The sequence below is a fragment of the Ochotona princeps genome, chromosome 12 (assembly GCF_030435755.1).
Source record: "Ochotona princeps isolate mOchPri1 chromosome 12, mOchPri1.hap1, whole genome shotgun sequence".
Lineage (NCBI taxonomy): Eukaryota > Metazoa > Chordata > Mammalia > Lagomorpha > Ochotonidae > Ochotona > Ochotona princeps.
In genome coordinates this window covers 36651542-36668533 of record NC_080843.1, presented here as the reverse complement: position 1 = coordinate 36668533, position 16992 = coordinate 36651542, and the positions used below count along the sequence as shown (strand labels likewise).

The window sequence follows — 16992 nt, the reverse complement described above, 5'->3', positions numbered from 1 at the left end:
CCCTTCACTCCGGTGATTCGCTTCTCTGCATTGACTTTTTGCCCTTCTTTTGTGCTTGATGTTTAACAAACATTTAAGTTTATATGTACTGGAACGGCTCGTGGACATTTCTTTAACGAATCCGACCCTCAAAACATTAAAGACCATCACAGGATCCAGCCAAAATTATATTGCTGGGACAACCGCTGAGAAGCAGCTCAATCCCTTCTCACTAAGCACACCCTACTTTTCACCAATATCATCATCATAATAGCAGTAAGTTCAGGGTTACTTTGTACTTATACATTAACACCAATGACAACAAATCATCATATGGCACTATGCTACAGGTACTACTGTTTTCATTTCACAGGTGAAGATACAAAAATTCTCCAAGGTCACACAAATGCTAAACTGCAGAGGCAGCATTTAAGCCAGAACATCTCCAAAGCCTGAGTCCTTAAAGAGCATCCAGAGTCTCTGGAAATCAAAGACAAAGACCTCTGCCAAACTCTGCACAAAGGACATTCAAGTTTTCAAGGAAGGCAACTCAAGGATGGAAAGCGGCCGCCAGAGAAGGCAGAAGAGCAAGCTACTGAGAGGCAAAGGGTCACGGGAAAGTTGGGAGAATGGGCTGTTTAGTTTTCCTTATGCGTTTCCTCTGCATTTGGAAAATATAAGCATTCTTCCAGGAAGCGGCTTGTGAAGACTGAAACAGACTTACGGAAATGGGGCTGGACTGAGAAAAGTGAAATAGGGCTGAACCTTGAAAAAGAAAACAGACATTTCTCCTGTTAATACTGGAAGAGAAAGCATTAAGTATGGTCGCAGATACAAAAGATTACAGCAAGCTCAAGCAAAATGCCTTCATTTCCTCTCTGAAAAGAATGTCAAGATAAGTGCTAAGAGTCAAGGGTGACCAGCTCTAAGATCTATTAAGCAAATGCTGTGGCATGTTCCCAAGCAGAGAAAGAAGTAGGTGCTTTAACATTACACTCGGAATATCATTAAAAGGAGACAAAAGAAAATACAAGTCATGGTTACCTCTGCAGGGGAGCTGGGGAGAGACTGGTGCCTTAATTGGTGATCTAGTAAGTTTCACTTGCTACTCATACTCTGTTGGACATCTTAAAAGACAATGACATTACTTTTTGAATTTTAAAAATTATTTACAACAAAAGGAATCAGGCCCACAAATGACAGAAAGAGGGTAATAAAGGTCTGGCTGCAGAGAAGCTGAACTGAAAAAGGAGGTGAGCAAGTAGCTCATTAACAGCCAAGCCTCTCAAACCAGAATGCTCGTATTAAGGTCTATGGAGCACTATTTCCAGATGGGGTACCTCCGCAAAGTCCCCTAACCTATTCTGTGCCTCAATTACATGTGCACTAAACAAGAGTAGTGAGAATACACAGCTGAAAGCCTTGTGTTAGGATTAAGTTATAAAACAATGTGCAGCCCACGGCTGGAGCTGCACAGATATAGCTAGTGTAGGGATGATGATTAGCCAGCAGCCTAGAGGATCCACAGACCGTCAGGCCTAAAGGCAGCATTACGTGGTTGGGAAGGGTGTCCAGCAGGATGCGAGCCGGTGCAGCCAGAGAAGTTGGCCAGGCTGCTCCAGGTTTAGCAGTCTGAATAACAGAACCTCTGTTCTTCATTTCAATACTACCTTATTTAAGTTTGCAGAAATGTGGAGTTTGAAGGTTTCCAAGTTAAAAGGAAGCTCCAGGATTGTGTCTGTTAATATGTTTAAAACAGGGAGCAAAGGTTGGCAGCAGGAAGCGAAGGAAGGAAGGAAAGAAGGAAGGAAGGAAGGGAGGGAGGGAGGAGGGGAGAAGGGAGGGGTGAGGGAGGAGGGGAGAGGAGAGGGGTGAGGAGGGAAGGGGAGGAGAAGGGAGAGAAGAGGAAACGGGAGGGGAACCAAACCTCTTGGTGTGTGTGTGTGACTCCAATGAAGGGCAGGGTACCTAGATATAACCTTTATGTTCAGCAGGAAGACAGTAATAAGGGCAGACAGATGGAAAACATAAGGAAGAAAGTCAAAATGCTATCAGTAACAGATCCTACCACATCCAGTTCAATCTCTGCAGGTCCAGAATGATTACCTTGCCCCAGAAGACAGGACAGCTATATTTGAACCCAATCCAACCACTTTCTAGCTCAATGTCCAGGACCACTTCTCCAACGACCAGATAGGTCTCTGTAGTCTTTATATACCTTTACCCATCACCACTAGAATCTGATATAAGAAGAAATGAACATTTAGGCTACACAAATAACATTTTAAAAATATACAAATAACATTTTAAACAAATAAAATCGATGAATGGATTAATGAACCATATTGTGGAAGTTTCCAGAAGACTTTTGTATAGATTCGCAATTTACCAAGCATTCAAATATCTACTGTAAACACAAGCCCATACCAGGCACAATTTTAAAAATTACTCCCAAAAGCTTAAAAACTGAATAAAGTAACTATAAGCAGACTGAAGATAACACATTAATAACAGCAACATAATATCCTCAGAAAAGAGGTTGGGTGAAGTTAGAACATGCTTTTAATTGGAGACCATCATCTTTTATACAAAAAAAGTGAAAACATCACATTGAATTTCTGAATGCAGATTATATCCATCCCATTTTTCATGTTCATTTCTCAGGCTGTCAAATTTTTCATTAAAAATGAATTGTAATTGTCATTATGATTTGAATTCTTGCCAAGATTTTAATAAACAAAAAGTCTAATTCTATACCAAAGTTCATAATTAATGTTACCAATTTGCAAATATTTTGTTTAACAACTGAGTGTTACAAAGTCCAAATAAGCAGCCGACCTCAGGAAAAGGCAGCAGTTACAGGATAAACTACCCCCATCCTGGAAAGATTCATAATAAAATTAAACAAATGAATATAATTAATCCTTACTTGTTACTGAAGGTTTCTACATCATAACTTCTAGAAGTAAGTTATGGTACCATAATCAGGTATTCAAACACCTTTACTTCATGAAGAAGTGACTATCTGGGCACACCCCAAGTCTCTCACAGCACACAGAATGCCCTTATTTATACTCACTTTTTTTTTGTCTTTTTTTTTATTAATTATTTTGCATTATGTGACAGTTTCATAGGCTCTGGGAATCCCGCCACCCTTCCCCACGCCCCTCCCACCTGGTGGATTCCTCCACCTTGATGCAGTATTACAGTTCAAATTCAATGAAGATTCTTTCCTTGCAAACATATACCAAGCATGGAGTCCAGCTACTTATTGTTCAGATGGGCTGAACAGTTTCTTGGGGAGACCATTTCTGGTCCGAAGTTAGAGCTGGTAGCATATCATCACAGTCAATTAAGAGTCCCAATATAACATCAACAGCAATTTGCAATATTATGGAATTGACATGGTTTTGAGTAACCAGTATGTTAAAAAAAAAAAAAAAAAGCAAGTCCTAACCACAACCTATGATTAGCTCACTGACATTTCAATTTTAGTTTATATTCAGGACCGGCTGCTATATACCTTAAAATGGCTATAAGGTACCATTCAGCTGTCTCGTGTCTATTTCATTTTAGTATTTAGCCATTTGTTGTGTTGAAGTATAATTTTGCTGATCTTGGCAGATTTTAGGATAATCTAGACTGGCTTGTAACTCAAGATATCTGTTGACATTTAAGGAGCAGAACACATTTTTTTGGGGGAGGCGGGGTGTGCAGGAAAATCCTCAACACCATGGTGAGGAGTAACTAATCTTTGTGTCCCACCCAGCGAGGCATAAGCCAATCCACACCAGCTCTTTCCTGTCAGATTTCAAACTCTACTTTCTGTTGTTTGTCTATTTATTTTAGGGTTTTTTTTTTTGTTTGTATGATTGTTTGTTTGCTGTGAGGGGTTTTCGAAGCAATCCCGATGGTCATTGCAAGGGACGGTGGGGGTCCAGAGGTGGAGCCAGGCTCAGACCAGAGAAAGCTCTCCTCCCTGGTCCCGAAGGACATTTATTGTTCTGTTTCTGCGGACCGCTCAGGGTTTCTGGTTGTCTTTCCGATGACGTTGGTTTCTGCGCAGTAGTGTTTGGACTTCTTCCATCCCCTGCAGAAGCTCCAGTTGGGGGTGGGTGACCTCAGAGTACTCGGCCTCCGAGGGCATCCAATTCCCTGTATACCACTCACTTTAAACGATAGTCCTCCCACTTTTTCAGTAATTAAGACATATCACATCCTTGAGTGCAACACAGTAATTAAGATGACACTCAAGAATGAGGAGATTACAAAACTACTGGGGATAACTTCCATTCACAGACTTACTTCCAGGGAAAAAGGGTGATACAAATTGAAACCCAAAACACACATACACATAAATCAAAACTGAAATTAAGGGACCAGCATTGTAGCACAACAAGCACAGCCTTGTGACATGGCATCCTATATATGAAGCAGGGTCAGTTCCCAGATACTCTTTTTTTAATCCAACCTATTCCTAACACACCTAGGAAAGCAGCAGATGGCCCAAGGACTTGGGTCCCATCCATCCAGTGAGAGATCCACATGGAGTACTAGCCTCCTGACTCCACCCTGGCAGTTGTAGCCATTTGGAGAATGAACCAGTGGATCTCTCTTTCTCTCTCTCTCTCTCTCTCCCCCTCTCTCCCCTTTTGACCAGACTTTGCAAATAAGTAAGATTAAATGATAAATTCAACAATTAAAATTTAAACTAAGAAACCAGCCCTGTATACCTTAACATCAAAGAAATGAAGAACAGGGGTCAGCAGGATGGCTCAACTGCTCAACTGGTTAATCCTCTACCTCCAAACGCTGGCATCCCATATGGATACCAGTTTGTGTCCTGGGTGCTCCACTTCCCATCCAGCCCCTCCTTATGGCCTGGGAAAACAGTGGAGGATGGCCCAAAGCCTGGCAGCCATGTGGGAGACTCGGAAAAAGCACCTAACTCCTGGCTTCAGATTGGTTCAGCTCCAGTTGTTGCAGCCTTTTGGGAAATGAACCAGCAGACAGAATATATTTCACTGTCACCTTCTCTCTGTAAATCTGTCTTTGCAATACAAATACATAAATCTTCAGGAAAAAAAAAAGGAAGGAAGGAAGGAAGGAATAAATAAATAAATAAAAAGCAAATATTATGAGGAACTATAGACAGGAAGTGAGAAAATATCCATTTCAATAGAATTTATGTTTTATTTCTAAAGAATACAGTATTGCAACTTTGTATTGTACACTATTTTGAAACACTGAATATGTCTTCTGTTACTGACACTCACTAATCACTTTCATCTCATTACTACACAAAGGTGGACAACCTTCCCTGGTTCACATACTCTTCTAAATTCCAAGTTACTTCTGCATGTCTCACACTGTATCTGCAAAACCATTCTAAAACCTCCAAATCCTCATGACTTTTTTTTAATTTGGGTTTTTTGGTTTGTTTGTTTTTTTTCAAAATGGTATAAATCACTGGAAGTAGAGTAACTATATTCTGGACTTTGAATGGCCCCTTCTATAACAATGGGCCCATCTGGCACTTTGGTGACCATAGCAGGCATTTGTTTACATGTACTGCCAATATGGTACCCAAGGGAGTAAAGAAACCTCATGCCATATCAGGCTTTTCAGAAGCTCCTCCAATTGGCCAGGAGATAGTTTCAAAGACTGCATACATTCTAAAATGTCACCACGCCTCGGGTCATGCACTCAGGGGTATGCTAAGTTAAATGTCACGACAAGGAATGAACACGGAGGCTGGCAGTGTTGCTTCTAACTCTCTTTGCTGTTCCTCATTTCATAAAATGTATTGAAGCACGTCTACATATGGCTAGTTTTGTTAAAAAAAAAAAACAACAGAAAACCTGCCTAACAGTTCACTCACTCCCCTAGAGGCTGAAATCAAGACCCTGTGACATCAGTGATGCCTGCTTGAAAATCAGTCCCCGGCAGCAGAGTGAGGCTGAGGAAGGACAAACTCACCCTCCTCAGCCTCTGGGACGCCACTTCCGTTCAAGAGTCAGTCACCAAAAAAAGAACCACTGCAAAGCATACTCGTGTTTTTAACCATTAAACTCAGTAACGGTGATTTACTTTCAGTAAAACATAATCATCAATCACATTAAATTAATGGTGTTGCTAATTTGAAGTTTATTAGTTTTATAGTTTTGTTTTGGATTTTATATGGAAATCTGTTTTAGTTTTATAGTTGTAAAAGGACCATAAGTATAAAGTTATACTTGGCTTTATCTCCATACATATATTAGTAATATTTTTATTATCATTCAGCTCTATGTCAGTGTATCACAATTTTTTTTCTACATTTGGAGTAGTTTCCTTTACAGGGTGTGTGTGTGTGTGTGTATGTAGCTTTTGTTAGACAAATTTCACAGTTGAATAAGCTCCACATTACAAAGAAGCAGTCCTCAAAAAGCCTGACATGTGCTCTAACCATTCAGCAATCAGCTCAGTATTTGGCATTAAAAAAAAAAGAACTTCGCATCAATACAGAAATGCAGCTGTCACCAGACATGCCAAGACAAGAACTCAGATACCTTTGGCCTCCACTACATCACAGTGAAAAAGCCTGGCTCTGTTAAGATTCTCCAAAACAAGAAAATTATTCAAATATCAACTGTATGCTTGCCATGACCTAAAACATATTTGTTTTTAGAAATTCTGTCTATGAGAACAGCAGAAAAATAATTATATTTACAGAAGTTATAATGAGATAGGTACTATTCTTGACCTTTAACATTTTTTACTTTTTTTTAAGATATATTTATTGAAAAGCTAAGTTACTGAGAAAAGAGGGAGAAACAGAGAAATCATTCATCCTCTGATTCACTGCTCAAATGGCTACAATAATTGATGAGGGCTGGGCCAGGCTGAAGCCAGGAGCCTGCTATTTCATCCAGGTCTCCCACTTGGGTGAAGAGACAAACCTTCATCCACTGCTTTTTCAGGCACATTAGCAGGAAGTTGTAGCATAAATGGAACAGTCAGGGCCATAATGGTTGCTCCTATAGGATGCCACTGTCATGGGGAGAAGTTTAACTTGCAGTGCCACAGTGCCAACCTGATACTAACTTTCATTCAACATGAGAATCCCAATTCACGTATAAGAAAAGGAAGCACACAGAGATTACATAATTGCCCAAATTCACACAGCTATAATGTGCAGTACAAATCACTGCTTATAAATGCCACTCATAAGGCCTCTTTGACCAAATGTGCTAAGAGGGAGCAGGCATGTGGCACAGTGGTTACATCACATCCTGTATCACTGTTTGGTTCAAGTTCTAGCTGTACCACTTTCCATCCTGCTAATGTACACCTCAAAGGCAGCAAGAAATGACTCCAGTATGCAGGCCCCTGCCACTAACATGGGAGACCCCACTAGGTTCTAGGCTTCTGGCTTCAGCCTAAACCAGTCCGGGATATAATCATTTAAGTCATGAAGAACAGATAAAGAAATCTCAATCTCTCTCCCTCTCTCTCTCTCTCTCTCTTTCTCTCTGCCTTTCTCTAGCTCTTTTTGTTCCAAACAAAATGAAAAGTAGATAAAAATAAGTAAACTGTAAGAAAGGACAGCAGTGAGTCTTTTGAAGAAGGACATCACCCCAGCTGCAGGCTAGGTTACCTTGTAACTGGGTATGTGTTATACTCCTAGCAGAAAAGTAGCCAATAGCTGCCCAGCTTTCTGGGCCTGGTTAATGCCGAATTTGTGATAACTATACCAATGTGCCAGCATAATTGCCTATTTTTTTCCTTTTCTTTCTTTCCTTCTTTCTTTTTCTTTCCTTCCTTCCTTCTTTCTTTTTTAAGATATGAGGAAGGTGGGGAACTTTAGGTCAGGACAGACCACCCTGGCCCCTGGAAGGGGCAGGTTACATGGACCAGAGAAGAGGGTATAGGCACTTATTGGAGTGAGAGCGGCTGAGGACATGTTCGACAGGGGAGGACTGACACTGCACTTGCAGGTAGGGCAGGGAGCTGAGATGGAATGCAGGGGGGAAACCAGAAGGCATATCACTTCAGGTCAAGGCGCCCACCCACATGGGAGACCTGAGCTTGGATAAGTAGCATTGCCTGCCACTCGCTGGTAAATGCAAATGTTGGGGCTGGTGGAAATGCGTGGCTGGGCCAGGCTGCAGTACCGACTTAGGTGGGTCAGCACAGAGGGTGGGCTGTACCAGGCTGGGCCACATCATGGACTATAACACAAGAGAACCGATCTGGAGCAGGTTCCACAGGGGATTTGTGGGCTTACCTTTGTGGGACTGCAGCATTCACCGGGTTGCACAGACAGCTGCAGACAGCTGCTGGTGGTGACAGGCTGAACCAGGCTGGACTGCACAACTCATCGGAAAGGAACCCACTTGACGCTCAAGAAGCAGGGCCAGGCTGCAGCATTTTAACAGCACATACTAAGGCCAGGACTGAAGGCAGACCATGCCAAGCATGGCCACAGTACCCATCAGCATATATGAATGAGATACAGGGCTTAGAACAGACTTTACAGGGGAACTTAGGGAACTCCTCTACTGGACCACAGCTCCTGTGGGAAGCTCAATAGCCAGGGCTGGTAGCAGGCCAGGCCAGACAATAAAGCATTTGTGTGGGCTTGATCTATGGGCAAGCTTGATTGGGCCCGGCTGCAGCAAATGCAGCCAGGCACAAGAACCAGGATAGGGTGTAGATTGCATTAGACTGGGCTAGGCTAAAACACTCAACAGCAAGAGATAAAACTGTGAGTGGGTCATGTCAAGCTGGACTGAAGCACCTGCCAGCACATGCAAGAACCGGGGCTGCGAACAGGCCTGGTGGGAAACTGTGGGCATTTTCCTCCTGGGCTGTAGCTCCCACTGGTCAACATGAAAGTTAGGGCTTGGGGTATGCCACGATGGTCTAGACAGCAGCACCCATCAGCATACCTGTGGGCCAGGTCTGAGGACAGGTCAGACTGAGCTAGGCTACAGCACCCATGAGTAATGCAAGAGCCAGATGGGATATGGGACAGATCAGACTAAGCTGCAGCACATGCTAGCACACACAAAACCAGGGCTGGCAGTGGCCCTAATGAGGGCTATTGGGGGTTGCCCCAACTAGGCCACAGGACCCACTGGTGTGCATGAAGACCAATGTGCATGAAGACCTATGGTAGGCTGAACTGGGTTAGGCTGTAACACCCATCAGATTTGAGTAAGTGATGGGGCTGGAGGAGGAATTGAACAGGCAACTGCATCCACTTACAAGTGCATTGGCTGCTGCAGGTAACAGATTGAACCTGACCCTGCACTGGCTGGTGCACACAAGAGTCAAATCTGAGGTCACCCCAGAAACCCAGGTGAGGTTTCTTGGTAGTCTCTCCAATTAGACAACTGGACTCAAACCCCTACCACAGGGAAAATCACAATATATATGGTCCAACCTTAGAGTGCATGTTTTGGAACTGGGCCTCTTTAGTAGCTGATGACTGTGCAGTGGAGAGTATGTCCAAATGCAAACCAGAGACATCTAGGTCCGCAGAGGATGTCAAGTGCCTCATCAGAGGATAGAGAGCAGAAGAGGTTGGACCAGTCTCTCAGCCAAGCTTCGCAACATATTACTGGATGTGGGGATGCACTACGGTGGACTTGGTCAGCCAATAGACCTTGCAAATATGTTCTCACCCCTAGTGCAACAAAACCAACAACCTCTCAGAACTACCAAAACCATTCAAGTGACACCCTAAGAACACCCTTCCCCACGTCAGCGTCTCTAAGGCATTATCATTATCCTAGAGTGCTGATGCAGTTTGACAGCCAGAGTGGACCCCTTCCCTACCTCCAACGCAGACACAGGAGAAAAAAAAATTAAACATTTGTCCCACCCACTTTCCTCCATACCTTAACCCTCCCACCCTATTCAGAGACCCACACAACCTCTCAACTACATAAAAAATCTTAAATAAACTTAAATTTAAAAAAAAAAGAATAACATTGATGGCAAACATTTCCAGATTAGTCTTCACTAAGTACCTAGTGATCTGAAGTTAAACACCAAAACTTAACTTATTTAAAATCCTAAATCCTCCTCTAAGTTGATAATCACTGTTTGATTTGCCATTTGAGAAAAATTACACCCGATGGTAAGGTATTTCAATGCCATCCCGCTGCTACTAAGAGAAAAGTTATCTTTGTAGAACCCGTTCAAAGAAAGCTCATGCTTTGATCCTTAATATCCCATGAAGTAAAAGGTTATGCTTAATCTATATTTTATAGATCTAAAAGTCAAATTAGTTTCTAGGATAAACAAGCAAGAGTGTGAAGGTAAGTATATTCTTTAGCACACACTTGATCCCAGGTTTAGAGGATACTATGTGCTGAGTTAAAGACAATTACATTACTGTAATACGTGCCAGGTTTTTTTCTCATATTATTCTGCAAGCATAAACAAGTTATACACATGTTAATTTACATTCCATATAAAAAGCCAATTTTAAATCCAATTTATAAGGCAATAAATACATAAAGATTCTAGGACACCGCAATAAAGTTATGCCATAAAGTAGAGTTAATTCAAGACAACAATAATAAAAGCATGACAAATTTCCACATTCCTCCAACTGCACAAAGGTGTTTCAGGTAACATCTGTTCAGAGGCAATTCCTCCACGACAGACTAGATGAGATGCGGGGCTTCACAGTGTAATGAATGCATGTCAGTTTGCTTGCTTCATAATTAAAGACACAAGTTTCAGAAAAAAAAAAAAGCAATTAAGCCTGACTTTATATCTGAAGCAATCATCCCTACCCCCACCCTCTTTTTACCTGAAAGAAAAGACACAGAATGGTACAGAAGTCTCCATGGCATATTGCACCTACTTTGAGCAGCTAAACAAACCCTCTCAAAAAGCTGCTTGTCATAGTTTCTTCTGAGTAAATTATATATTAAAATTAAAAAAATTACTTTTCCTGCCTTATTAGAAAAGGAAAGACTGACCAGGAAAATTCAGAGCACTACAATAGTGGCATGAATAAAATGACCTCACCTTCTTTTGAAGGTTGCAAATTCACCATGTTAAGCACACAATTTTGACTTAAATAAAACTCAAATGCCTGAGGCCTTCAACAAACATGGCATCTCAATTCTTGCCACTTAAAGAAGAGCATTTAATAAAGAAGTTAAAAGACAGAGCAAACAAAAATCACCTCTATCTTCTTTCACTTCCCAGTAACTATCAACGTGATACAGCAAAGTTTTGGCTGTTGTCCCAATTGTTTACTTTTGGTCACAATTTGGTTATCTAGTATCCCCGACCCTCTCCCCAAATTTTAAACCTTCAAAAAGAGGTAATAACACAGGTAGAGATTTAAAAGAATCCAATGGTTTTCAGTGTGGTCCCTCTCAAGGTTATGCCTGCTCTATTAATTTCATACGGCAGCTGCAACAAATCACCACAAACTTGCTGGCTTCAAACACAAAAATTCATTCTCTCTGTTCTAGAGGCCAGATATCCCAAATCAGTCACCAGGCCAAAATCAAGGTGTTAGCTGAAACTATTACACCTTTGGTGGCTTTAGAAGTGGTCCTTGCCTCTTCAGAATAATTTCCCAACGTAAAATCCTTCACCTAATCACTTCTTTGAAGTACTTTTTCTTTCTTTTTTTTTCCTTGGGGAAGGGAGAGGGGGGAAAAGCAAGGGGTTGGGAAATAGGGTCACATGCATAGTTTTCAGGAATTCAGAAGTGGGTATTTTTGGAGGGTCATTATATAGTCAACAACACCACTAAATTGTATATTCACAAAAGGCATTGTTAATTTTTGTTAACAGTTCCTGGATAAGAGAAGTAAAGGCTAAAATTTCCCATAACCAAAGAAAAACCACAGTTAAAGACATGTTCTCTGAAGATACACTGCCTAGGTTCAAATCCTGGTCTCGCCAGCTGCCAGCTGTGTGACCCTAGGCAGCTTCGTTTCTTATACTTCAGGTTCTTCATATGACAAATAAAGCAAATGATACTACCTACTTCCTAGAGTTTTTGTAAGAAATGAAGAAGTGCATATCCACAAGGCACCTAGAAAGAGAACTTGGCTCCCCGTGAAAAGTTGACTTATTACTATCAATGCCCAAACACAGCACATACATGGATATTACTGAACAGGGTAAAAAAAAAAAATCTCTCACAACCTCAACTTAAAGTAGTGCAATTATTTAATTAAACTGATCTAAAAATAAATCAAATGGAAATTATTACATAGAAGACTTACACTAAAATCTTATGAGAATTTTTTAAAAAGATTTACTTATTTTTACTTGAAAGTCAGAGGGGAACAGACAGGTCTTCCATCCGCTGCTTCATTCCCCCAAATGGCCACAACAACCTGAGTTGAGCCCATTTGAAGCCAGAAACCACGTGCTTCTTCCAGGATTCCCAAGTGAATGCAGGGACCCAAGGCCTTGTGTCATCCTCTACTGCTTTTCCAGGCCAGTAGCAGGGAGCTAAACGGGAAGTGGAGAAGCCAGGACTGGAACTGGCATCTATGTGGGATGTCGGTGCCACAGGCAGAGGATTAGTCTGGCATACCATCATTTCAGCCACCTATGAGTACCTTTAATGCACACTCCTAATTACAAAAGGAAACTCTACACTAACTTGGAACAACAACGTACAGGCCTCCTTCCAAAGGGCTGACCTAGACATGGACTGTCCTCCCAGGAGCCGCCCATCCTGTTCTCTGTCTGGGGGATACACTGCACGTTGCTGAGAACAGAATGGGAATCTCAATGTCACAATGGCTAAGGCAACAGTTCTGTTCCATTCTGTTCTATTCTAGAAGAAAACGGCACCTCAAGCCCAGGTTCTTAGTATGTGGCCTGACGGCAGACCCCAAGTTTCTCAGTCCCACTGAGTTCTACCTTCCTGCCACAGTCTCCACCCGCGAGCGCAACTTGTCCTCTCCACTTGCCCCAGTGCCACTCTGCTTCCCAGGACCTCTGCCCAACACTTCCATATACATTGTTGGATATATTTTCCACTGAACTGACTGGTTCATGCAAATCACAAGCAGCTCATTCATGGAGCAGCCAAACTATCACACAATTAGAACAAATGTCTGCCCTGCACACTTACTAGGGGAGAAGGAAACTCTGTTAACCTTATTCCCAAATAATGTGAAGGCTACATGTGGACATCCAGGAGAAAACATGGTGTGCTTGCTGTGCTTTAGCAGAGCTTAGGGTAAGACAGGATCTCAGTGAGGACCACAGGTCCTACTTTCTTCAGGAATGGAACAAGTGCCCCATTTACCACTTGGTTCTACCAATGGCCTGCAGCTCTGAACAGTGTTCAAAATACTCAACACGTACATTATAATGATCTTTGTCACATCTCCACCTTACATTGTTCTGAGAAGCAGCCAATGGGGGCTCAGACAATGACTGGGTGTCCAAAAGACGTTCAGGCTAACATCACTACATCCCAATCAAGAAAAAAAGCCAAGTACTGATGTGAAGTTCAAGAATAGAGCAGCCTGTTCTACAAAATATTGACTCATTGCAGAACCACTGGAATCTGGTGGCCTCAAATATCAGGTAGGGGAGAGAGTTCAAGCCACCATGAATTCAGGACAATTCAAGATTACACATACCCAAACTGTCAAATAACAAGAACAGCTAAGCAGGAATATGCATTCCATCTAGCAGTTGGACCGTGGTCCATATTCGAGTATGTGGATTCAAATTCTGGTTTGGTTCCCAATTCTAACTTCCTGGTAATTTGGACCCAGAGATGGCTTAAACAGCTGGGTCTCTGTCACCCATGTGGAAAGCCGGGATTGAATTTCCAGCTCCCAGTTTCAGCCACAGTCCAACTCTGGTTAGTGCAGACATTTAGAAAGTAGACAGAAGTTTTTACACTCTCTCCTTGCATCTCAAAAAATAAATTGTTTAATGATATAATAATACAAAAAGAAAAGCAAGCAGGAAATAAATGACTAAGAAACAATAGAATGCCTAGGCAGATTTGAAAAAGCAAATGAAACTTCTCAAATTAAAAAATAAGGGCTAGAACCCAGTGCAATGGCCTAGCAGCTAAAGTACTCGCCTTGAACATGCCAGGATCCCATATGAGAGCTGGTTCTAATCCCAGCCTCCCCACTTCCCAAAGCAGTCAAGGACGGCCCAAAGCCTCGGGACTCTGCACTCGTATGGGAGACCTAGAAGAAGCTCCTGGCTCCAGATCAGCTCAATTCCATCCATTGTGGCCATTTGGGAAATAAGCCAGCAGATGGAAAATCTTTCTTTCTGTGTCTCCTTCTCTCTGTAAATATATCTTTCCCCCAAAAAAATTTTTAAATAAATACAATAATGGCTAAAATCAAACATTCAGAACAAGTCAATAGCAGAGTAAATATAGCTGATAGAAGTAATAAACTGGAAGGAATAGCCAAAGAAATTACCATATAAGCAAGATCCTAAATTTGACTCAGAGATTATCAAGAGTCTAAATTTCTCCCAAATTATGAAGTAATGGCTCATGACTTCTCCCAAAACCAAAGAATATTACATATTTATTAGATGTAGAGCATGGAAGTATTATCTTTTAGTTGTCATTTCATTTTTACAATAACCCTTTTTACAAACGGCATGTTGAGACAGCCAATAAGACATACACAAGAAGTGAAAGACAAGAGCTGCATTAGGTTCTAACAGGTTAAGCTGTCATCTAGGGGCCATTGCCTTGTAACAGACTAGCAATTCAACACCCTCTGCTCTGCTTCAGATGCAGTTTCCTTCTGATGTACTGGAAAAGCAGCAGAAGATGGCCCAAGTCCTGGGCCCTGCCATCCAGGAGACCAGGATGAACTTCCTGGCTCTGGGCTTCCGCCTGGGCCAGCCTCAACAGCTTGGAGAGTGAATCAGTAGATGGAATAACTCTGTCTCTCCCTCTCTCTATCACTGTGCCCTGCAAATAAGTAAATATTTTTTTTTTAAAAAAATGAAATTAAATCAGTACAAAGGCTAGAACCCAAGTCACCTGATGTATCCTTCAAGGATATCCTTCAATAAAACTAAACCTGAACATTAATTCAGGAGGACTGTGTCACAGAAAATCACATCTCCTAAATAATCTGGACCTTACTAGATAAAAATGGAGTAAGATCATTAACCCAGAGAGTAGACAAAAATTAAGGAAAAAACTCATTGCCTCCTAAGATTCTTCTGTTGGGCTGAACCTGCCATTTTGCAGAGTTACCTTTAGGCTATTCATTCTATGGGCCAAGGTAACAATCATTAACCATATTGGGTCCTTTTACAAAATGTCATGTTTCTATGGTCCTTTTTATACTTAAGTTAGCATAATTCACACTGGTTCTCCTTTGCAACACTGCATTTCATAACTCTGTTCTCAACTTCTAACAAACCTTACACTTAGCACCTTATTCACCACACAGTATTTCCTTAATTTATGAATCATGAATAAATTCTTCACAATGTTTACTTGTGCACAAAAGGTAGATCACATATCGTCATGACAGAAAGTTTTCCTGTACTCAGCAAAATGAAAGTATTAACTGTTCAACTGTTGGCCTCACTCTCCATCCATCAACCCTGCATGTGATTTATTTACACACTCAACCCCCAAAGGAAATAAGCATCACTACCTGGTCACTTACTGATACCAACAAGAAGACTTACAAGGTGCTAATGACGACAGTTCCCTCTGAATATTACAGCAATTAAACAAAGCAAACCGGCAGAGCGAGTCTGAAATTTTTAGAGTTCTTTCCAAACTGAACAAGACATTCTTTAGCAGTGACTGAGCGCATGCCCTGCCAAGTTTTAAAATGAGCCGTTTCCACTTGGAAAACTGTTGTCTACCTTAAAAAAGTTATCATGGGATTAAACCCTTACGCCGTATAAAGGAAAAAAGAAAAATGCTAGCCACATGAAAGTTGGCTTTGATACGGTTTATACTGAGATACATTAGCGAATAGGGGGAAAGTTCGACTTAAAAAAAAATGCCAACTGCACCTAGAATGACGTCAATACGTATGCATTAGAACTGCTATTCGCTTTAGCCTTCAGAAATCGGGAAGAACACAAAAATCAATGAGCTTGTCACAGCATGTAACTGGAACGGGACGCTGTGGTCCACCAGGAGATCGGCAGCTCCGGATATCTAAAACAGAATGTTATTTCCCCAGCCCCAGCCCCAGTCCCAGCCCCGGCGACACTTACAAACTTGGGCCGTTTCTCCCCCGGCTCCTCGGGGCCGCCCGGAGGCGGAGGGTGCTGAGGGCCCTTCCTGCGTGGCATCTTGCGGAGCGAGGCTGAGCAAGGGTAAGCCGGACCCGCGGCAGGGCCCTGTCCCGCGGGGGTCAGCAGCCGTGGCCGCTGCCGCTGCATCCTCCCGCACAGGCTCAGAAAGCCCCGAGCCGAGGTGGAGTCAGTCGCCTTCCCGGTTCCGCCGTCCGCGCCCTCAGCCCGGCCCAGCCCCGATCAACTGCTGCAGACAGGGTCGCCGCCAGCGCATCCGAAAACTCCCGCCACCGCGGGGCGGCCCCGCACCCGCCAATCCCGAGCCGTCTGCTCAATGACACGCCAGCGCACCGCCCCTTCCGGGCTGACCCAAACGTGATTGGCTGATCCTTCTGTACATTTCAACCCCGCCTCCCGCATCCCGCCGGCAAACTTGTTAGGGTCCTGGGTGTGTCACCTTACAGAGCGGCAGGCAGGATTGGCTTTAGGAAGCACGGAGAACTCATTAAAAAAAAAAAAAGTCGTATGCCTAGATTTATTTGGATTTAGGAGACGGGTTCTTTCAAAACCAGGTGAAGCCAGTTGTGAGCCTGATTTTGAGTAGCGGGAGGAGTTGAAATCATCCGCTTAACCTCCCTGTGGAGACTCCGTGAGCCCAAAGGCCGCTTGGAAAGGTAGTTTCAGATTCTGTATTTCCAGGTGGGTCCCACTGCGCCCCATCTGTGTGCCCTGCGGGTTTGTCTACTAGCCTCGGCTGAATCAAAAGTG

The 16992-nt window shown here is 42.6% G+C and overlaps 1 protein-coding gene across 3 annotated transcripts in view; it reads right to left on the bottom strand.

The window, feature by feature from the left end:
• The window catches only part of DIAPH3 (diaphanous related formin 3), a 472570-nt gene extending 456055 nt beyond the window's left edge, over positions 1-16515 (bottom strand). For all 3 annotated transcript variants that reach the window (XM_058670671.1, XM_004577440.3, XM_058670670.1), the window contains exon 1: positions 16204-16515. In XM_058670671.1, the coding sequence (XP_058526654.1) occupies positions 16204-16371 (168 nt within the window). In that variant the 5' untranslated portion in view covers positions 16372-16515. The remainder of the gene's footprint in view (positions 1-16203) is intronic.
• Between the last annotated feature and the right edge of the window lie 477 nt (positions 16516-16992).